The sequence below is a fragment of the Lathamus discolor genome, chromosome Z, assembly GCF_037157495.1.
Source record: "Lathamus discolor isolate bLatDis1 chromosome Z, bLatDis1.hap1, whole genome shotgun sequence".
Taxonomy (NCBI): Eukaryota; Metazoa; Chordata; class Aves; order Psittaciformes; family Psittacidae; genus Lathamus; species Lathamus discolor.
In genome coordinates this window covers 74313790-74338810 of record NC_088909.1, presented here as the reverse complement: position 1 = coordinate 74338810, position 25021 = coordinate 74313790, and the positions used below count along the sequence as shown (strand labels likewise).

Below are 25021 nucleotides of genomic sequence, written 5' to 3'. Positions count from 1 at the left end.
ACCAGACTTGTGTCAGCATTCAGAAGTCGAGAATTTCTGTATTTCATGTTATGTTCATTTTTGTTCATGATAGCCTAACATCACCCCAAAACTTTTTTCAACACTGAAGAATGGACACTACTAAGAAGAGCCTGATGAATGCAAGAGGTGACCTACAGTAGCCTGCAGAGTACACCAGATCTGGGAAGCACTGTGAGGGTACTGTAAGACATTGTGAGGATGCTGTACATCATTTGGTGGAAACTATCTGTGTTCAACACGGTTTCAAGTCATTTCAACACTGCATACGTTGTCATTTCCATGGTGTCAGCTTTCTGCAGATGAAATAAGCACAAGGATCTTTCCTGCCCTTGAAAGGGTACTGTGAATTATTACAACAGAGTTTCCAAAGCACCTTGAGATCCCTGGATAAAGGCACTGGATGAGTGTGAAAGTTCTTTCCATATGCTTTACTTTTTTTTCAGAGTATAACTTGGATCTTACTTTGCTTCCAGTGCCAGTGCAATGATGCCTGCAGCCATAGGTGCAGAGGCTGAGGTTCCAGTATGGCTGTCTGTGCAACGCTGCCTCAAGTCTGTGGTGATCTGGAAGAAATTGAATGTGTGAAATTTAGAACACAGCTTTAGAAATCAGAACAGGTTTCATTTGCTGAATGAGCTGCATGTACATGGACTGTATTTCCTTCTTTCATTGCAAGGAAAGTTAAAAAAAGGTGTCTGAACACATGACATTATACTCTGAGCCTGAAGTCACTTGTGAACTTGGAGAAGTTCACAAGTTCCTCTGTTGCACTGAAAACATAAGTTAGTCTCCATTCTTCTCATAGCATGATAAACAAAAAGACCTGTAAATCAGAAAAACATGCAGAGGTTTTTAAAACAGCACAGTTAGAACTCTGCCCTTCTATTGCATTTACAGAATACTTTCCATCTAAGAATTTCAAAGTGCTTCAACAAACAAGAATGAGCTCCATCTTATAGAACTCCCTATGTACAGATTGGTTATGCCCAGAAACTATAGGAGAGGTAAGCAGGGGTTAATCAGGTTGCCTGAAGTCACACTGGAACTATGTGACAGAACAGAATACCACTGGGCTCATGCTAAGTACCGTGTTTAATCCTTCCTTTATGCCTTATGCAATAATTCACATGAAATTAAGCAAGAATTCATTGGAAAGTCCTGATGTAATCACAAGTTTGACCTAGACATTACGAACTAATTAGTTATTTGCAGATCTAAATTGTTACATATTACTTAAATATATCCTGCCATATATTTTTATCTGTAATCTAAAGTGGATATATAAACTGTAATGTGCACTACCAACTAGAGACACAGTTTCCTACTTAGCATTAGGATAGCATAATGATTTTTAGGCAGATTCTTTCTGTAAGACAGGGTATCACACAGAAAAAAATGTGTTTATTCTAAATTCTGGTTCTTTCAGGCAATCTAAAGAGATTATAACCTATGATCTTCTTCCAGAAGTAGCAGCTAGCAAGAGCAAGGCAGTAGAGATAGGAAGCCACTACTACCTACCAGAAGCTCAAGCAAAACCCATGCAGACTTGAGAAAAGTTGCTAGCAGACAGCAGTAGCAGTCCACAGCATGGAAAACTCCATGAAGGCGCCAGAGTGAATGATTTGTGATGCCAAACCTTATTCTCACCATTTCAGTTAATCCTTGAGACTCAGTCACTACAAGACATCTGCCTGGGAGGCAAGGAAGGTGCTCACACAGCTTCCTACCTAAGCAACCAGAATTACTATGTCTCCATTTCTTCTAATTCACTAGTATAATACTTCATTTGCAACACAGGTATGCAGAAAGATGGGAAAAGGAGAGATGAGAGGATCAAAAAAGCACAGGGCATGTAAAAATGTCTATCTAGATTTGAAACTGGAAGATATGCAAAATACGACCTGAAGAAACAGCCACACCCTCTCTAGGCAGAATGCAAGCAATTGCATGCAGAAGGGTTATGTTTCATACGTTTGCATTTGCCATATTCAGTAGTGTACATTACATAATTTGTACAAGACTGCTTAAAGTGCTCATGACATACAAGCATACACAAGCTAACACAGAAGACTTCTAATAGTGAAGGAGCTAACAGCACCAGGAAATTATTACTGAACGCAAGTAGCGAGCAAGTGAAACAAAATGGAGGCTTTAGGAAATTGAAAGAGGGATAAAGGCATTTATAATGTCATATCCTTAAATTAGTGAACTTACCAAAAGCCAGATTTCTTGAATAACGAAGTCCAGAAAGAACCTTTTCCCCCCTATTATTTAATATCCTTCATAAATGCACACCCTGTTAAATAATTTCTTTTATCTTTCATCAGCTAAAAGTTGAACCCCATAAATAAAATGTTAACGTAATTTCTTCTTTCCTAATGACTGTATTAATTTAAACAATGAAAAGTGTTGGAAAAACCTTTATGCATGCAAATCCCATAAATACCCTGATAATATGAAGCAGTGAAACTGCAGCAGGAACTGTCCTAACATGACATTGCCTGTATGTGCAAATGCAAGTAGTGATTTTGCAGGTGGGATTAACATGTCCAAAGACTACAGGATGACAAGCACCCTAATAGGTACAAGATTCAGGTATCCCATTTGCAGAAACACTGGTCAGCACTGTGGCAAGGTGTAAAAGGGAGATTAGGAAAAAGAGAGGGCAGGAAAAGGGACTAACACACGCTTGTCTCTTTTGTAGCCTGGTACCTTACCCCTTGCAAAAAAGTGGTGCAGCAGGTGCTTTCCTCAGAGGACCATAGGTTAGCAAAGCCTATGGGAGCTCAGGCAGGGAGAACTGCCCTCAATAGCAGCTTTTTCTTTAGAGACAGCCTCTCTCAATACAGTGAAAAGCACACTGAACTGTGCTATCTGTATCTCTCATCCTCCGGAATAACATGCTTCCAGAGTGTTGTATAGTCCTGTAGCTACAGATATTAAGCACAACAAACCATGACAGCTCTTTATTTTGCAACATCTCTCACATTCAAAGCAGATGTTGTGGCAGCAGTTTGAACTACAGATCCTTATCTCTCTCCTTCACTCAGCAAATATTTCCGCAGAAGTTGTGTAGGGAAAGCTTCCTAAGTGGAGATCCCATTTGTGCTATTTCAAAGTCAAGTTACTGACAGAGGCTGAGATGTTTAAGTCTAAGTTCCCTCCAAAATCTGAGGCATATTTTCAGCCCTATGGATTCACTGTCAGAGAAGAGTTGCGTCCACACAAAGGAAAAAAAAGAGTACAGGACCACCACCAAGCGAGCAAGCTTGAAGAATTAAAATGGTGCCCCAAACTCCTGAACCACATGAGGGCAACATCATTAATTACAATAAAAGGATGTGGTATCTGACAGCATCATGAGGCTCTCATTAGAGTATATTAGCTGTCATTCTGATTAATAGAGTGGGGAGAAGCAGAAATTTTTGCATCTTTTGTTGAGTACAACACATCTGTATGCTTCAAATACCTTTGCAACAACTGCTGAGCTATGAAAATGTTAATCAGACTGCCCAAGAGAAGTCCATGCCATATTTCTAGGGAGATGAATTATATCCACTTCTAAATCTTCTGAATCAACTAGATTTGATTGAAGATAATAACAATGTTTCTGGTAGTGGCCTAGTTTAACCAACATGAAATCAGCAACCTAGGACAGACACCGTGATGAAAGGCAGAGAAAAATGAAATGAATCACCACAATGTAATATCTGCCATATACAGAAGTCCAACAGCTTTCAGAGAGTCCATGTATTTATCAAAGAAAAAGCTCTAGAACACTGAGATAGTTTTATAGAAGTAACTTGCTCTGAAGAATTAAGGAGATGCCATTTCTGTAAAGTCATTATTAAGGCTGCATAATCAATCTTTCCATAGTTTCACTGATCAAGAGTTAATGGCTAAGGTAAAAAAAAAGGATTTCCCTTAGCACTCACTGTTCATTCCCAAGCATCTGCATTTCTTGCTATTTCATATTCTGTGACATGAGCTCTCTGAACTTACTGAACCATTTTTACCTTCTGGTACAGTTCTTCAAGATATGTTGATTTCTATAAAACTGTGTACCTAGAAGTGACATGGGTTTAATAAAAATCTGCTCTTCCTTCTCTTATCTTTTGTGTATCTGAATCTACTCAAAACTGAAGGTGCCAGGTTCTGTGTATCTTGATACACTGAAAGTTTCTGAACAAGAGCAGGGTTTTTTTTTTTTTTGTGTTTTAAGAATTGGCAAGACATGTTGGTTTTTGTTTTTTTTTTGGTTTTGTTTTAGGTTCTGCTTAGAGTAGAACCTAGTTGGCAAGGCAGAAGTATATCTCAGATGAGAAGGAACTCAGAAGATGACCTGGCATTTTTTATAAAACAAAGAAATAGGTGGAACATGAAGTTTTTTTCAGAAGGTTAAGTCATGTAATAGGTTCATAAATTATATTTGTGAGCGACTTTCATACGTAATTTCTTAGTGCTTTAAGAAATAATTTGAAAAATGAATTAAAAGGAAATGTGATGAATTTGTGCAACATGTCTGACACATGAAAGGCCCCTATTGATAACTGTATTAGGTTGTGCTTAATCTGCCCTAGTTGCATGCAGTCGAGGAAACTATCTTCCAACATTGTCCTACAGTATTCAAAATAGCACAGAACAGAATAATAGAAAAAAATACCTTAACAACTGTATATTAGCCAGCACTTCTGCATTCACTGTGCTCTGAGAGATAACCTCTGTAAAGTATCTCTATGGTCTACCTATTATTCGCCCTTGTCCCAGAGTGTGAGCTTCTACACCTACACCTATGCTGGCACTTTGCAGCTGCTCTTGGAAGCACGTGAAAGTAAACCTAACTATTTTCTCCAAGAGTCTATATAAAAGGCATACACCCAGCTGCACCTGTGAAAGGCAGTTTGCACATTTTGGGCATGACAATACATCCAAAAAGTTGGAAACTCTGTTTCCAATAATGTGCTAACAGTACTACAATCAGATTTGGTAAAGCATGAAGTCAAGCACACTTGAAGCAAGAAGGAACTTACGCAAGATGATCATTGTGTGTTTAACTGTAACTGTTAGCTCAAGTTATTTCAGGCCAGAATTTCCTTCAATTTAGTTTTGCTCAAAGTCAGTAGATAAAAAAGCTCTATATGGAAAAGAGTTGTGCAGAAATTATGTTCTTATGCTATCAATGTACAAGACTGAAAAAACCCTCCAGACTAGAAAACCTTTTAAAAGTATGTGACAAAAAGTAAGAATGAGTTCATTTGATTTTCATTGCAAATCCCACACCACGTCACGTCTTCCTAATTTACTGCAGCAGTATTTTGGTTCCTATTCTGAATACAGGAGTCTCACTCCAACAAACCAAATTACCATAAGCCTTGATCAAATATTGTTATTTTTTTCATGTTACAGCATGAAGTTGAGCTCTTCATAGCTAATCTGTATATTGAATATACATTTATATGCATAATAGAATTTGGGGATCTTAGATTTAATAATAATCTATTTTTCTTCTATTATTATTTTTGCCTTCAAACTTATCGCAAGCTCTAAGCTTTTTGTGAAAAGATATGAAGAAAATCTGACTCAAAAGTGGCAGCAGTCTAAACAAAAAGTGTGAGATACAATGCAGTGAAAAGGATGTGTGGTACAATAATGAAAATAAATACACATCTTTATTCTAGATTCTTGTGGCATTTTACAGCAGTTGAAAAACTCTGTCCTCCAAATTTTCAGTTGTCTTTAGTTCAGTTCTTGGTTCAAACAAGATTGCTTTCCAAGCTAAATGAGGTTTGATAGGTCTTCAGTTGGACTGGATTTTAGTATACAAGTTGGAGAAGAGAATTACCATTATCACTTTCAAAATAGGCTATAAGCAACACAGTCACAAAGGTGACAGCGAAGTCCCTGCTTCCATATGTGTGCATACTGAAGGACTGCTTAATACTCAGTTTGAACTGGCCTCACAATTTCATGTAATTTCCCACTGGGCTGTAGCATAACAGAAGCATGTAGTTGTTCCCCATTATGAGAGTTAACTGGTTAAAACACAACACAGTGCATCTTATCACACAGATAACATCAAAGTTGTTTTACACAAAAGTAGTCAAGGGTAAATCAAATTCTGGTAAACAAAGGATCAACTGATTTGGGTTACTTCCTATGGCTCCTCAGCACGCTTAGGTTTTTACCATTTGCTGTGCAAAATGATACACTGTGTAGGAATAATCTGAAATTGGCATATGCAACTGGACTGCTCCCAAAAGTATGTAGGATTTGATTAGTAAAAGCAATCAGTCCTTACAGAATTGATGGATTTCAATTAAAATTTATTTTTACTTTTTTTCCAGTAGCCTGTGTGAGATCTCCAATGGAGACATTGAGGATGTTTTTAAAGAGGCATATTTTTATTTTTTTTCAATAATGTTTATGTAAGATCTCTTAATTATTTCCCTAATTATGAGATAATATATGTTTATTCTATATACAATAATTAATCTCTCCTTTGTAAAGTATACCTTTCAAAAATCTTACAGTAAAGTAAAAAACTACGTATTAGCAGAAAGCACAAATTCTGGAAGTACTAGGTACTACAGTAAAATAAAAAAATGTTTCAGAAGGAAGTCTCTTAACAATAAAGGTGAGATCACCTCCACGTGTTTTTGATGCTAGTTTAAGTCATGAAGGAGTGACATGTAAGAAATAATCAAAATCAAATTAAGTTGCTGTTACTTTTTGTCATGTAACTCAGAACAAACTTCAGTAGCATATGAGAATCTGCAATACCGTAGTATAGAAATACCTACACCAATACTTATATATATTGAAATAGTAATTCTGTATTCCGTAGAAGCAGAATGTCCATGTTAATTGAAAAGAATGAAAGACAATCATCAAGAAAACTACAGCTATCAAAAAAAACCAGAGGGATGCACAAAGGTTAAATCAGCTAACTAGAAAACTACAAATAAAGACTGAGAAACATACAGATATTTTAATAGATTTTTGTAAAAATGAGCAAGGATATGCTGATCAACAAAAAGTATTGACAGGTGAAAGAAGCAGTAACTAACTAGCTAACAATAAATAAATAAAAGTGAAGAAAAGACAAAGTGGATAGCAAGGAATAAAAATTAGAAGATAGAAGGTGCACAAAGGTAGTAAGGAAAGACAAAGGTGAAATGCTGAAGCTTACAAGATCAGAATAAGGTATAAGGATGTTTTATTTTGAAGTACATCAGAAGCAAAAGAATCCCAAAGCAATAATGTTCTAATTGTCCAGAAAAAAATAGACTAGTTAATAGCAGTGTACAGTAAATGGTTATTTAACTTAATGTTCCCTTTTGGAAAAAAAATTCAGAGCACAGGAAGATGATAAATCATCTTCCTATTTATAACTATTTTAAATAGCAAGTTTAAATCAGAAAGTTTGGAAGCACCAAAGACTTTTACAAGAGCTGGAAAGGGAACATGTCAGACTGTACTGTTGACTTTAGCTAGTCTTTGAACACTGGAGAAGTTCCAGAAGACTGAAAGAAAACCCACGCAGTGTCAATATTTTGAAAGGGTAAGCAGCATTGTCCTAATAATTTCATCAATTTGCCAAGCTTTTATCTAGTGTAAAACAACTCACACAGGATTTAAACTAATTATGAATACATTAATTAACTAGTACTATATTTATTGGTGGATAACATAAGCTGCTGGAAAAGACCTTGCCAAAGTGCTGCAAATTATTTTTCTGGCCATCACTTTTGTCGAAAGTAGTATAATCAGGATTCTACAAGACACATAATGTGATACTGAACATTAAATAATTAAAATTATTTAAAAGATTAAAAGTTTTCATGACAGTATATAGATTTAAAACAGAATAGTTATGAGGTCTCAAAAGCTAAGCATATATAACAAATCAGACACATAGAGGCAGAGAAATAATGTATGTGCTTATAGAACATATGAAAAATGAGCCTCTAATCGGGCCTTATACAATTTGGTTCTTGGTCTTAGTATGACTTAAAGCTTTTATCCAAGAACTGGAAGAAAACACGAGAACCTTGAATGTTGCACTTAAGAGAAGCTCTGGAGAAAGAAGAACTGATGATGAGGGCTGGTCTGGATAGAGTACTAAACCAGTAGACCCAGTGGTAAATGATTCAATAAAGAAACCATAACTGTCTTCGTATCTGCCCTTGGGCCACTAATTCTGAAACAGAGAAGCAACAGCTCTGAGAGTGGACTGGACATCACACAACGATGAACACATTACATGGCTGTAAAGCTGGCAAGTCTCAGTCAGGCTTAATGTATAAAAAAGGGGTAACTGAGTTGGCACTCAAGGATACACATTTTCTTGTGCATTTGGCACTGACACTGCTACTACCTAGTGTGTGCAGTTTGGGTACTCCAAGCTCATAAAATGGAAGAAAACATGCCTTTTACAGAATGACAGAAGCAGTTTACCTTCATCCATCAAAAAGGATTACCTGTTCAGTCTACATGGCTAGAGTGAAAGACATTAGACAACCAGAGTGCTTTTCATACTAGCAGTAAAATCCGTGACACAACCAAATGCCTAGAAATTGAAGCTAGCGGAGCTCAGATAGCAAACAAGAAGTTTTTTCAACAGCAATGGGTAATTAAAATCACTTGCCCTAAATTTAAGTGGATTTTCTGTCACTGGAAACTTTCTAAACAAGATTGATTGTCTTTATGAAAATTATTGTTGAGTTGACAGCAACGGCTGGATTTGAAGGACTCAAGGAGGCCCACAGACCTGCCTAAGCAAGAGGTCAGGCTGGCGAACGACAATCACGTCTGCTCACCTTATATTGTATCAGCCTCACTTAAACACAAAGTCAGCAAAAGTCTTTTAAAGGACAGTAGAGGGGATTTAATCACAGAAGTGAGGACTGCTACAAGACACAGTAATTTATTTTCTTTATTATTATTTATCAGGGAGAACAAGAAACATGCCAGGAAGAGAGATAAGGTTTCAGTCGGGAGAAGCAAGTTAAGAACAGAAAAATTACTGGAATGGAGAAGTACCTCAGGACAAGTTTAAAACAAAAATTAGATCATCTGAAAATAGGGATGAACCCAAGAATGGATGGCCAGCATCCCAGAATCCTGAAAACAAGGCAGACAGTATTAAAAAAAAAAACATAGCTGCAAGAATTTTTAACTCCTCACCATTGCCAAGAGAAGTATCTGCTAACAACCAGAAAGAAAGTGATGTTAGATGTGTGCTTACAGAAACATCCAGGGGAAAAAAAAAAAAACCCTAAATTTTCTGATCAGGAAGAACATATGATCTGTTAGTTATACACTACAATAAACAAGCAGGGAAGACGACAATATTAGCAAACCTTATTAAACCTAGTAAAAGGGTTCAAAAGTTTAAAAGCAGTAATACTGAATATTGGGAAGTATATTGAATTCAGTTAATTTGAAAAAGCAGATATAGCAAACAAATACTAAGGGCATCAATAGATTATCAAACAGAATTGTAACAATTCGTTAGCTTCCAGAGAAGACAAGAAAGTAATGGAAAATGGATGCTGGCTGTTTTGGAATGAGATGAGGAATAATACAGGAAAGGTAAGTTCTGAGCTCAGTCTTGGTTACAACACATCAGCTAGGCATCAGTCTGAGTGATAATGGACTATCTTTGAACGTAAGACAGGAATGATGCTGGATCAAAATAAATCTGAAAAAATACAGAGGTACATAGGAAAACTGATAATACCATGTACGTAAAATATGAAAACCATTGATAAATGGATTAAAAACAAGAGGAGACTATGTTCTCAGGCCTACTGATGGGCTACAAGATATTTGTAATGAAAGAAATCTGTTTCGATGGCAGTGGCAATAGGATCTTTGAAAGCATCACTGAGAATTAGCAGCAGTGAGGTGAGGGAAAAAACCTGCTACAAATATGGTGTACCTGCATTGCATTAGGCTGCAACATGCTTGTTTCAAAGAGCAGTATGCTGGTCCCAACTGAGTAACACACTGGGGCTTAATGAACTTGCCCACATATGATCTTTTCCTGAAGTAATTCGTGAGTTAGTATAAATGAGTTGTCTTCCCCTCCCTTTCCCCGAAGTCACTATGCCAACACAAATCCATACAAATTAAAAAAATAAAATAAAATTTAAACCATACAATTTTCCTGTCGTAGGATTCTCCACTGCTGTATGTTGTAGCTAGCGTGGATGCACATTCTTCCAGATACCATGGCTTCTTCCCACTTTCAGCTGTGCTGCTTATGGAGATAGTATAGATGCTGTTGGTGTAGCCATCACAGGAGCAGTGGTCACGACTTCTTCCACCATTTCCAGATGCCCAAACGAAGACTGAACCTAAGCCTCTTCGTCCCTGTATGGATACAGCACAAAAGATTTGATTAGTAATTCTTTCCCCTTCATCTGCTTAACAAACAGATCTTTTCCCCCAAAAAGACATCTGATGAGAGAAAGACAATAAAAAAAACTAGCTCACTATGAAGAACCTGAAATGAAAACAGGATTTAGAAGAGTTCAGACTCAGACATCAGAAAAATTCAGAAAATGAGTGGTATGAACATAGCTTTAGAAACAGCTTAAAACAATGTCTGTTTGTTGCTCTGCATCTATGCTATCCAGCCATACCAAAAAAGAGATGTTGAAGACTCAGAAGTATTAAAATATCATACTGGGTTGGAAAAGGAAAAGAAATATCATTCCTGAAATTAAATCCCTTTGTAATGCATTATACCTTTTATTTATTAAGGTGCTCTTAGCTGTCTCTCCTTGGGTTGCCTTGTGGCACTAGGTATAGTCTGGGTAACATTATACACTGTGAACCAGAACATTATTGTATCACAGACACTGTAAATCAAAGAATCAGAGAATACCTGGTGGAAAGGGACCCAGATCATCTAGTCCAACCCATCTTGTCCATTATGAATGCTATATGCACAACACAATACATAAACAAAAATGGACAGAAATAATAGATTCTTATAAATCTATCCTAATGAAGCACTAAAGCATTAGTTCAACATGACATTTTAAACATATGTCTAGCTGGGAAAGTTACTTCAGCATATTCATAATTTCAAATGAGGACTTAAAATAGGTAATCTCACCTTGACTTTTTCTTAATGCACGGAAGTTTATATATAGTGTTCAAATGAATCAAAACATTTTTGGTGGTTCTAGTACTCTGAAATAGGCATTGACATGAAAACTGAAGATGATCAGTTACCTGTATTACTGATATATGGGAATTAAGAGTTACTGACATAAAGGTAATTGGACTTCCCCTTATTTATATTTACATACCTCACGCCAGTGAATGAAATTAAGATTCATGCAACTACATGATCTGCATTAATTAGCAGCACTCTCTATCTGGAAGCACATTACAGGAAGCACTGTTCAGATAGAAAGGTTCACCAAAGAGCTAAATTTAACTCAGATTAAACCAAATTGTGTCACCGTTTCCGACATGACATTCTCTCCAAGCATGGGACGTCCCTCTCAGTCACAATTATGCTAACAAAGAGTCCCATTTATACCTCATTTGCTTGCAACTCATCATGTATGTATGATAAATTAATGTTACAATACATAATACACCATTTTCTGCACATGAATTAATTCCTTGGCCATGGGGGGAGTTTGTGTGCATGTTGGTTTTTTTTTTCTAAACAGACAGCAACTGTGTACCACAAAAACCATAAAGACAGCTGCTGGACATCTACCAGGTCAACCTGAACAATTAGCAATACAAAGATTCATTTAATCCAGATGCTCAGAGGGGTTTCACTAGGGCTTTTTGAACTGAGCATAATTGAACATACACCAACATAAGACAAAAAACCCTTCACAGTTCACAATCCAGGCTTGAGTTTTCAAACACTGATGAATTTAATTTTGCAAGCTTTATAAAAGCATGCTACCTGGAGAGACTCTTCTCTTCAGCATAGTAAGTTAAATATCAGATTCTCCCAGCAAGTGTGTATATAAGGTTATGTCCCCAGAATGCAACTTTTCATTAAAAAAACATTTCAAGCAGAGAAAAAAAATCCCAGGGTGCCAAGTTAAATGTATTATGATATCCGCATTCTCCAGAGAAAATCAGTCTGACCAGCTGGGAAGTATAAATATTTCAACTTCTTTCACTTCCTTTAGTTGATCTTAGCTACTACACTAACAAAAAGATGCAAAATAGTAACATTTCTTTTTGTTTTAAAGACAACCTATATGAAGCATTAAAAGTCCCCTTCCCCACTTTACGAACTGTCACCAAATCAAACCCCCCTTTCTGGTTGGGGCTCTTGTCTTGCCTGCTTTTCTCAGCCAGCAGGGTCTGATGCAGAGCTTCCCAAAGCCAGTGGTTTTGGATGGGTTTTGCAATTTCATGGAGCTTGAACTGGTCTACGAACTGATTTTCTTTCGTTCTATCATCCAGTTATGTCCCTTTGCAGAACTTTACTTCTTACCCATCGTTCTGAAAACACACAATGAGACAGACTAAAGGAAGGGTAAATGGAAAGATTATTTCGCACCTATTCACTGATTTTTTATCCCGGCACGTAAGGAAGACAGAAATTAGAGCCCTCTCCTATGTTGTGGGGAATGGGATGGAGGATCACGCAAAAGATATGCTGTTTCACTACTTTCTGATGTGCTCCTGTTTAACTTTTACTGGTTTTGGTTTGGCTTTATCCTATCATCTCTTGCAGTTAGATCATGTTTCCCAGCAGTATTTTATTATTTGCTTTCATCAGCTGTCTCCTCAACAGTCATTTTTGGCTTGTCTATCAATTCTGACATCTGTTTGAGGGTCACGTACAGATTCCTGCCCTACACTGTCTCTTAAAAACAACTTCTCTTTCCTATACATACACTGATACCCCAACAATGTTAATACATACTTAGGCAGGCAGAATACACAGAATAAAGTGTATCATACAGACACACTTCAACCTCCAGAACATGCCAAAATATTCCATTGAAACCTCTTTTTGATGAATTTTCACAAGTATCTGTTATCTGGAGAATTTTACATTTTTCTTCCTCATATGTGTTTCTCAAAAGTACATTATATTACTACATTTGTCCAAACCGATACCCCATGGGAAATTTGGAATAACTTACCAATACAGCCACAAGAGAAGAAACAAGAATTCAGAATAATCAAACCAGAGATCCAAGGAGGAGGAAAATGGAATCTAACTATTAATATTTTATCTAAAAGTCCATCTCCCAGTTTTTAAAGAGGTTTTGTAAAAAAAAAGTAAAAAAATCTCAAAACCATATGCATACAGGAAAATATCCCATCAGTAACAGTCCATCTGTCATTTTTCTGCTGTCATCATCAGCTGGGTTTGTCTACACACAGTAGAATAAGATGATTTGTTCCACTCATGCAATGAAAACCTTTTCGCAGCAGGGTAGGACTGTAGTTTTTGTAAGTTTTGCAGGAGTAACCCTTGAATTATTAGCTTCTCTGCAGATATACTGTGTCCATATTTCTTTATATGCATACTTATGCTGCTGCACTAATAATGAAAAATGAGCTACAAAACCAGATATGTGAATCCATTTTTGGGCACAAAATGTAGTAATAATGAAAACATGCCAATCGATGTTACAAATTCTGCAATGTAGTATTTAAAAATAATAAACACTGATTCATATTTTAATGATAATGACAGGGCTTTAAAAATAACAGCCATCTGCACCCAACTATTCCCTTCCATGCTGTTTCTTGTAAACACTGATAACAAATATTTCTTCGAAACTATTGTCTCTTGAAAATATGTGAAGTATCAACATCTCTGTTACTACAATAAAAATATAAGCCAGGTATACTGACTAATGGAAAAGAGTATTTTCTAATATACAAAGAAAGAATTTCCATTCCTCTAACACACTGCAACACTGCACATTTAACAACTCAGCATTTCACAGAAAACAACTGCATTACCTTCAGTCTGGAAAACATGCTGAAGATCTTGCTCCTAGAAGCTTTTTGGCAAAGCAAATGGCAGCCTTAAAAAAAATAAATGGAATAAGCAAACCTCCAAACTAATTTCAACCTGACTAAAACAATGTGTCAAGTAAGTAAGTTCTGGTTTACATTTACTGCCTATTGTTAAACTACCATTTGATTTCCTCTTTTCTCCCTGTTTCCAAACACTCTGCTTCAATTCAATAGACCCAGTCATGCTCAGGAAATTATAAACTTGCAAGCAACTATACCAAACAAGTAATTAGAGCGACAGCATCAGCTGTCCTACTGTATGCGAATGCCATTCCCAATTGGTCTCCTTTAAGTACATACGGTTAAATAACATTTGGACTGTGTTACAAAGTTAAGATAAACACACATGCAAGCCACTCTATAGCTTTTACTGTTTGTCTAAATCTATCATCTGTCATGTGCCAGATGCCCAAGGGTGTCAAGATGAAAAGTGAATCCTTGACCTGTCAAAGAAGCCATGTGTAATTTATTAATCAAAAACAAAGGTGTATTTACAAACCATATGGGTACAACTTGAGCAAAATTTAAAAGAATTAGTTAACTATAGCAGAGGCATAGACCAGGATGGAACGGTGTGCCACAAAGTACGCTCAGCGCTAGTCCTATGATGTTAAAAATGTATTACCTCTCCCTGTAGGTTCAGCGCTGTTTCTGATCTTCCATTTGCAATGATAGTTAAGGACTCCCTCTTACAAACTCTGCAAGGTGTCTGTAACTGCACTTGTGGTTGCCAGTGCACATTTCAGACCATTATAAAATGTTCTCCATTTGTTTTGTCTACTTTCTTAAATTGCATAAACCAATTGCAAAAATAATCAAGTGTTCCATTATGGAAAAGATAAAGTCTTTCACTGACAGCTAAGACTTGCTATCGACCTAGTCACAGTCCAATTTCCTAGCACATTTGCTGGGCAAATCCAGTGTGCTCAACGGACAGCTGACCTTGTACAAAATGGTCTCAGGTCATTGGCAAAAAGGCCCCAAGGCAGAAACTGCACCTGTAAAAGCACAGCACAAGAATGTGGGGGCATTCCCATTTATTTTTTGCTACTGCCTCCTTTTCCTTGGTCAGCAAGTTGCAAGTAGGGTAAGTGATATGAAAGCTCCTTTTTTTTTTTTTCCCAGTTCAACAGCACGGAAGTGTTAGTCTGCCAAGAACCTGAGCCAGTATGAACATGTTCGTAATGACATCTGCAGAATTTCCTAACACTACGAAAAGAACATCCCCCACTCCAAGTGCATGTGCTTGTGTATATGTGCCTGTATACAAATAAACCACATCTTTATGAGTGAATGCTCTAGCAGTACATGCAGGAACCATTATAAGGTAGAGGTCTTCACGCATTCATCTAAGGACAACCAGCAGCTCCACATACTTCCAACTTGTTTCCAGCACACTCACATCTGATAAAACCAGTTTCCATTTATGAGTTGCATTTTGAGACAGTGAAGCAAGATTTATTCACATTATTTTACAAAGTCTAGACTAGACATTCATCCACTGTTTACAAGTCAAGCTGCCATAATTCAGCCTGTGAATCCTAATGATTTCATGCCCAGGAATCAAGTGCCCCGCTAACCCTCCCTGCCTATGGGGCAAGTTGCTGTCTGTACAGAAGTAAGCAAATTTACTAAGGCAGAGGGAAAAAATGTAAAGCAGCAGGAAAGGCAGAACTACTGACCTGGAGTAATCAGAGTTACAGAGGTTGCAGCCAGGGAGAGGTAATTTGCCACCAATATGCTGGAAATCACACACCCATGAGCAGAAAACTGATAATGGAAATTTAAAATGAAGAGAAGAGGGACATTCTATCCACACCTAGAACCTAAATGTTTAATTTCCTCTATTCTCCCCTATACTGTTCTAAAATTACTTCATGCTTCCAAGAAGCAAAAATACTGTCAGGAAGTGAAACTGATCCTGATGTGGAAGCTGAAAAAAGGCCTTAAAAGCTAATTTCTGAAGAGGAAATAACTGAATGTGTGGAACAGAGATCAGTACTCTGGAGACCTAAAAAAAACCTACTATGCAGGCATGATTTTGAGTGTGCAGCACTGCACAACCACTGTAGGGCCAGGCACCAAGGATTACAGCACCCTAAAAGACGCACATGTGAGAGGCAGCTTCCTTTTGCTTCCAGCGTCACTGATCTCTGCACTTCCTGGGAGCTGGATGCCATTGCCCTGTATCAAGTTGCAGCGCTGCCAGTCTGCTGACTGGAAGCATTCTGCTTTTGAGAAGCAGCATCTCCCAGCTCCTGCTGAGTTTTACCAGTTCACTTAACCTCTAATCTGGGAATGTAAAATAGTCAGGCACACAACCCTTAAAAGACTCTTCTGTAGATTGCACAACACTCTCACTCAAAAGCAGGCATCTCCAAAACAGATAACATTAAACTTAAGAGTCCAACCCAGCAATTCTGAAGTGCTATCAGAAGATAGCTAAACAGATTATTTATTACTAAAACAGCCTCCTTGGGTATTAAAAGTAAAAACTCATGAACAAAATGAGAAATTTCTGAGGCCATTAATTCTATTGAGGTATCCATTCTCTTTAGAAAAAATCACATTTGCACATCAGTTCATTAAAGATGTGCATCAATTACATATCAGAAGAAATTAGTAATAAAGCTAACAGGTGTACATAAATGAAGATGAATGTTTGAGTGAATGTCTAAAAATTGAGTCCTGTGTGTTTATAACAGGAGTCATGGTTTTAGTCTCAGGAAAACTATTAAGTCAAGAAATTACTTCCCACTGCTTGAACAGGCATACCCACAATACATATTCAACACAAAAATCTGTCACTGCTTACAGAAGCAACAATTATATTGTTGAAAAGGCAAGTTGTTACTAATAAAGTTAAGCTATTTGGCTACTTCTGAACCAGCTTCTTAGAAAAAGAAAGACAAAATAATTAACCATGACAAAAAGAAGGAAAATGTATTCTACTAGCGCAGAGGATATGATACCTTTAAACTACCAAAGCATGAAAACATTTCAATGCGTGCATAAAAAAAAACCTCTTTTTGAATTAACCAGAAGCACCCATGAATTAACACAATAATTATTGGGATACATCAGTGGAACAATTCAACATGCATCCTTGCATGTGGTGTATTTTTTATTTTACTCTTCACTAGAACAACAGCTTAAACAGCTCCAAGATATTCCCTGCAGAGCTATAATTACTGCTTAAAGTGCAACCAAAAGAAGTGTTGGCTGAAACCTGAAATCTGAACATGTGCAATACCAGAATTAATTTCCCATTTTCCCTAAACAAAATAGAGCCAGCTACAGGGCTGTATGAACTGCAGTTCTGGTTAAGGCTGTCTTTCCATTTTATCATTACTATTGTGGCTGTTTATGATATTGTAACTGGGATAAACCAAGCTGAACGCTATAAACACCTGTGACAAAAAAAAAAAGCAGTTTTTTTCAAAATTCCTGTTGCACAAAGAGCTTTTAGTTAATGACAGGTGAAATTGAAACAACGTTTTAAGAATGTGTAAAATCACTCCCTCAAGGTTTTGTGCCTTAAACTTAATGTTAAATTCTATGCACAAAAAACTCTTGACACCAAACTTCCAGCTGTTTGCTTTTCAGAAATCTATTTTTTCACGTGACACACAGAAATACATAGACTCTGCTATTGTTCAAGTATATGAGCAAAATGGATATGTGATTTGCCCAAAATAAACAGCTTCATCTTTAAAAAATACACTCTCTTAAAAGTACATATTTAAGTGTATGGAAAGAGGCCCATGTGCCAAAGCTGCTTTTCAGTACTGACTTTCCAAATTAAGATTCATCCCACAATAAAAATAGTATTTTTTTTACATTCAAATATCACCTGTTTCAGGCTGGGCACCCAAAACTGGAGGCCATTTTTGACAAGAAGTCCAAAAGCAGTAATGCTGTTCTGGCTTGTTACAACAGTTTCCATATATGTGTGAGATTGGATGAGGTAACTAAACAGTTTTGGTTTCCAGTACACTTTGTGACATTGTAAGGAAACTGGACATTTTGCGGTATATTTTCCTGTAACTCTCATTCCAAATTTTCCTGCCTTTTAGGATTTGTATATTCCATTGAACGTAATGTAAGAATACTTCTGGTATATTATTTCTTTTTCTGCCCTTTTTTTTTCTTTTTTGTACTACACATTGACTCTCTGTGGAAAAGCTCAAGTTTTCACAGAAAGCAGAGGAGAGAAATTTTAAGGTTAGCTTTGTATCTATATTTCTGAAAGAAAATAAAGGGCATACTATTGAAGTTCATCCAGGAATCACTTAGCCTAAAGTCTATTTCATTCATTGGAAAGCAATACCCCTACTTCTACTTTGAATACTGAAAGTTGCTAACTATGTGCAAATAGCAGAGCAAAGAACTATTATCAGCTTAATGACGCGTCAAGGTTGTCACTTAACCTTATTTTTACCAGTCAATCTCAGTCTGGAGAAAATAAAATCCTATCAAGTATAAACCACATCTGCAGAGTTATTAAGGCATCCTGAGATATTAATATCAGCCAAATGCAATATAGTAAGACCTAGAAATGCAGCTCCTTGGATTAGTAAACAGGTCAAATACGAGCATGTACAGGGAATAGAGAAACAGTACAATTCATACACAGAGAAGGCTACAACTTCCGTGGCCAATTCTCCTATAACTTCCGTGCCCAATTTTCCTATCAAGATCTGAAAAAATGATGCAGGAAACACAAAGTGTTTGAGAAAGAACTACAGGAATGAACTGTGGTTTGGAAACTCTGACTAACAGAAGGAAACTGAATATACAAAGCATTAGTGTTAAGTCTGTAGAACAGATTTTGAAGGACAGAGTAAGAGGCACCAGCATTAATGGGAACATATACTTCAGAATTCTAGCTGAATCTGCTAAGCTTTTCTCTGATAGCCTATTTTATGCATAGAAATGTACCAGAAACCATCTGTCTGGATCCTGCAAAACATGTGCTCAACCCTCCAAGAAATCAGTATTGAAAATAAAAATCCCCAAAGGTTAATATAACAGTAATTTGCCTGTGGAAATGGTTGCACCAGAGATGATGTGGACTGTGATAAAGAAACACAGGGGGTTAAGGAAGTCATAAGTGCTTTAAGGATAAGCCGGGGAAAAAAAGTTACCAGGAGATTTTGACATAAAAAGAAAAACTTGTTAGTGAATCTAGTAATTATGATCACCTGAATTCAAGAATAGAATTTAGGCTGGAGGATGTGGAGAAGCACCACTGATGAGCAAGGAGATCGACAGCCTAGTTTTTGAGTGTCTAGAGTGTGGCTTGTTTGTCTTATCAAAATGAAGTCTGAGAGGGGACTGTGTTCTATAAATATGTCAGAAACAAAAATGGAAGGAGAAAAGGTATTTAAGCTGAAGCACAATTTTGGTCGAGGAGCAAATGGTCAGAAAAAGCGCACAAGTAAACCTGGCTATAACTTAGAAGAAAGTCTTTAACCAACAGATTAGTGATGGCTGTGAAACAGTCTCCCAACAGCAACAAAGGGGAAAAATTTTCTAATTCATTCTAGAATAGAAATGCTGAATGTATTTATAGGATATGATGCCTGTGATAGAAGAGAACTGTACTGGATGACCTACATGGTCATTTCCTGTCTTATGTCCCTATGTTCCAATTTAATTTATCCCAGAGATCACTTGGCCAGAATCTGTAACTACTTACACGTGGAGATTTCTAACACTGTAAGATGCACCGAAGTACAGCAGAACAGACATTTTACAATGGAAAGGAAACTTGGAAATTTAGATAAGCAACAAGCTACACGTTTTTAATAGTGAAGGTTAGTGACCTGCACAGACATTGACATAACAGGTTTCATCTTCTGGCTCTTCCCAAAAGATGTACAGAAATCAGAAAATAACAGATGGATCAAGAAAACAGGGATATTGATGCACAGGTAATTGGATGAAATTTTGCTGATCTGGCTTACTATGAAGGCCACGACTTGACAACTGCCTTTTCTGGCATTAAAACTATAAGCACTGTTTAAAACCAATGGTGCTCATATTAAAATGCCATTATGACTTTTCCATTCTGGCACATAGTTAGCAACCACCTCTAGTACAGAGCCACCAAAGTTTAACTCAGTATGCTGAAGTAACTATAAAATCACATTTTCAGATACTACATCATAGATGCAATACGGATACAGAGTAGATATGCAAATCATATAACAGAAAAATGTCAGGACCTAACATCAGGTTACATCAGCATACTGGAAGTCGTGTCTTCTGAGACCTTCCCCAAGCATAACACTAATTCTTCTGACTGATCTCCAACAAGTAGTTTTTGGCCAACTAGTGATAAATGTGCAGGAGGTCTTGTGCATGCCAAAGGTATCTACATATGATCTGTATAAATGACAGCCATATTAGAAGTTATTTTGACATGTGATTGCAAGTCTTCTTGTGGTAACTTCTGCCTTTGATTTTTGTAGTGCAGTACAACTCCCTGGCAAAACAGAAGAGACTAACACCTCTTTGTGGAGGCAACACATCCTACGCACAATGATGCAGAGAGGTGATGACAGGACAAGTAAATTTAATAGAAACATCTCTGGTATACCATAGACAGCAAATCTTTGCCAGGACACTTGCAAATTATGAACTCTCTTCCGCTTTTGGAGTAGAAGCACATAGTAGCAGTAATAATAATGATAATGATGATGTGAAATACTTTTCTTTCTTTTCTCCTTTCCTTTTTCTTCTCTTCCTATTTCTTCCTTTCCTTTTTCTTCCCATCCCTTTTCTCCCCTTGCCTTTCTCTCTCCTGTATGTGGACAGGAGACTTCTCTGATAGAAGTGCCTTCTGCTCCCAGTAAACATGTTGAACACACAACCTGCAGCTGGTGAAGTGAGGGAGATGAGAAGGGGTAGTGATGATGTGAGGCACCAAGCCGAATTCTCACAAAAGGTTCAGCCACACAGCATCTGATCATTAATGTAAATCAAATATTTTGGCTTGTGTCCAGCTTGCTAAGCAGAATGGTGTCATGGCAATAAGATAAAGGCCCCTGTGCCAAAAGGTTCCCTGCCTCTCCAGCCTCTTAGGCTATACTGAGGATGACCTGCCCTGCCACTGATTAGGACTACCTTATGGGTACTGCGAAACAAACAACATAAACCATGCAGTTGGTGAGACGTTTGGAGAGGTGAGATAACCAGCTCTTTGAAAACCTGCAATGTAAAATATCAACAGGGGTCACATATCCAGAAACTTGACTTTGTCTTTGACAAACAGCAGTGAAAGAACAAGCCATGGTATCTGAAATGCAATACTCTCCAAATGAAGTTGAGACTGATCTCAGAATAACAGGCTTATTTATATGAAGAGAAATGAACTAGACTGAATGCTGTATCACAGAGCCATGAATCAGGAAGCCTAAGTCTTTAAGCACAAGTGCTTATAGCATTGTGCTTATAAACTGCGAGATACAGACATTCATCTCAAAATCTAATGGTACTTTGTTTTTATCTTTCTGAATCAAAGAAAGGCTTTTGTGTTCTCCCTTTTGTCCCAGACTCAACACAAGCTTATTACATGATTTGGCCACAACCATGTTTTGCAATGCTAAGTCTGTTTGCTCTTGAACAAAGCGTGAAATGTGACATTGCATACCTAATCTTCTCTTGAATATGTTACTTTTGGATATGCTGCCCTTCATCTGATTTTTTTTCAGGCAAGTTCTGTGTGATTATAATGGAATTGTTTTTGAGATTATTAGGTCTGCAACTTCTAATACATTGGTATTTAAAACACAAACCTCTTGAATTTTCCACCCTTATTACTACACTATTTCCAAGAAAAGAACCTTGTCAAATGGAAACATGATATAAAGGGAGCTTTTATATTTGCATAGAAACTCTTTGGTAGCAAAGTCTACAAGGTTTCTCCTTGAATTCAAGTATGCAAGTTTAATAGAATAAAACAAAATACCCTAAAGATGACAGAAAATCGTGGTACTTGAGAAAGGTTTAAAAATTAGTTTCCTCTTCTCTACCTTGATCCTGGGCAGAATTTTTAAAGCATATTTAACTTGCAGGTTAGGTTCTCTTTTCATAAACTCAGTTATTACTCAGTATCCTTTCTTTATGTAGATTTGTCTATTTCAACTCATGGCATGTGCTGTCTCTGTGGGACTTTACAGAAAAACTGTACAGTCATTTATCTTCGTTATTTTCTGCAGGATTTGGAATGAGCAATCACATTAGCTCAGCAGATTTAAAAATAATAAGAGCTCTAAAACACCCTGCAAGAGCTGTTAATTGGAATAATATGTGCTAAAGATAAACCAGGCACTACTTTCATGGATTCCAGTCTCTCAGCAAACTGAACAAGATACTGTGAGTCTTGCATCCATTTCATTTTTACTTCGTGAGTATAACAAAAAAAAAAAAGGGGAATAATTCAGTTATAATTAGTGCCACCTTTGATTCTCCTAATTAAAAAAGCTGAGCCTGATTTCTTTCTCAGATGCTTTTTAAAAATCTTTACCTTTTACTTTGCTCTCCTATTTTTAAAAAATAATATCCAGTTGTGTGTACATATGCACAAAATAGAAGAATGTAAATCTTGAACCTTGGTGTAGATCTCAATGAGGTGCCAAATTTTTTTGTACCATTGTTACTTCAGTTTACATCACAGATGCTATAGTAGATGTAATACTGTAGTTGTTCAGTTAGATACTTCTCTATAAGGAAGGTCAAGATCTGTTAACAATGTAATAAGCATTTTTGTCTGCCTATTATTATTTGCACAACTACTGTGACTGCTTGGGGAAATCTATGTTTGGATGAGTATCTAGTCATTATCTTTCACAATGATCTAATTTTAAGGTATATTTTGGCACAGAGATAATTCATATTTTCCTCTCCCATTTGCCTCATCCTTTAAAATGACACATCTTATGACAGTGTAAGGAAATATAGAAAAAGTACCTTTCCCTGAAAGAAGAAGAACAAGAAGAAGAACAGGTTCATCTTAAAGAAATTTCTGGTCTGGAAACTAAGTCCATTAAGGAAGGTGATAATTGAGACATTCATTTACAATCCTTCAATCCATATTACATTTTGAAGAATAAAAATTAGAGATTAAACATTCTGTATCTCTTATCAATATGATTTTATGTAGGTTTTAAAGAAAATTTTTATTTCCTTAGTACAAGTGAAAAAGCTCTGTTAGTCAGAGCCAGACAAAATTTCCAAATATATGGAAATATTCAGATCTATTCAACTCTGCATGTGCAACTTTGGCAGAACAAATAGTCAGTAAAATGGAATAGAAGTTAACTGAAAAAAAAAAAAAATTACTTGCATCAGACATGACTTCTAATATTTTTTAAAAAAATATACCAAACTTTTTCTGCATTGTTATCAGAAAAAAGACCAACTTAGAATTTTAAAATTAAATACAGTGTTTCCTCCATATACTGGTACTTACTAAAGCCATAGAACAAGGTGCTGGTAAAATGGAATTCATCTGGGTCCTGTAGGGTATCCTCTCATATTACAGCTATAATAACAACAAGTGAACAATAATGCTTGTAGGCAAGATCCATGCTCTTGGCAAATTATTCCACATTCTTGGTTTATTCTGGATTTATTCCCAGTTTGAGATTACAATGAGGAAATGGCTGAGTTCTTCCGGTACAGAAATTTGGGCTGAACTTTCCACGAGTGCCTTACCTACATGAAATATTACATTTAAACTAACACATACAGAAGTTTAAATGTAAACCTTTTTTTTTTTTTTTCTTGAAATTCCTCTGCATTCTGCAGTTACATTAGGGTCCTCTTCATCACTTTAATATTTTTCTTCTCTGTGATCACTGTTAAACAGTAGTAAACAGTAGCTGGGTGATAGGAAATGCCGATATTCTATCTGAAAGAAGGAGTGGTGATGTATGGGAAGCAGTAAAGGAGATGCATTTGGCCTTCTACTTCTATAGAGAACTTCAATAACTACTATAATAATGATTACTAAATATAGCAGAGTTCTCTGGGGTGGAATCTACCAGTGTCCTTATAAATGTATTTAACTGTTAAGACACTGGAATTTCTAACACGGTAAAGTTCAGTACATGCTTGAGTATTTTGTTACAGAAGGCTTCACCTATTACATAATGTACAAGAAGCAAAAGCATATACCTGCAGCTCCACGCCAACTGGTCATCATACGACCAAGTAAAAGGAAGGCAGTGGTCCATGGTTGTGTGGTTAGTAAAGCATTCACAGAACTGAGTTTGAGGGACATGTCTTTAACATCATGTAGTATTGAAAGCACACAGTCCCTGTTGCTATTTTAGTGTTTCAGTAATTGCTCTTCATAACTTCATATAGCTAGGTAGTTGAGCATGTATTATTATTCACTTTTCAGGACAGAAGGCTGGGACGAGAGTAAAAAATTCATGTGACTTATCAAGAGAACCAAAATAAGCCAGGGATGCAGCTGTGAATAGATGTGAACTCCCATCTCCTAGGCTTCTGCTGCTAGGCAATGTGTATGGTAATACTGGGTATCAATTTTATGATGCATTTATTTACAACTTACAATTAAGTATATCATAATCATGTGAAAGGCTACACTGTGCATACAGACTGTCAGCCTGACCAGGTGGTCTTGTAACTCTATTACCATTCTGCACCTATTGTTCCTGTTTGCTTCTGATGATATACCTTACACTAATATAGTCTCTCAGTGTCAGACACTGTCTTTTACACACAGCACAGATCTTCCAGGCTGAATGTTGCCAAAATCAGTCTTGGCATGCCTGGTTAAAACACTGATTTCAACAATATCTGTATTTTCCCTTGCTGAACAGTGTTACCATGTTCCAGGAACTATGTTCTGGATCCACTTTGGTTGAACAGTTTCAGTCTCTTCAAACATTTTTTTTAATTAATCTCATATTTTCTGACCTAAGACCCA

The 25021-nt window shown here is 36.8% G+C and overlaps 1 protein-coding gene across 3 annotated transcripts in view; it reads right to left on the bottom strand.

Annotated features, from left to right (window-relative positions):
* PCSK5 (proprotein convertase subtilisin/kexin type 5) overlaps nucleotides 1-25021 on the bottom strand; it is a 257979-nt gene that overhangs the window by 123344 nt on the left and 109614 nt on the right. For all 3 annotated transcript variants that reach the window (XM_065663504.1, XM_065663505.1, XM_065663506.1), the window contains exons 8-9: nucleotides 10186-10398; nucleotides 484-584 (exon numbers count right to left, since the gene is read on the bottom strand). In XM_065663504.1, the coding sequence (XP_065519576.1) occupies nucleotides 484-584; nucleotides 10186-10398 (314 nt within the window). The remainder of the gene's footprint in view (nucleotides 1-483; nucleotides 585-10185; nucleotides 10399-25021) is intronic.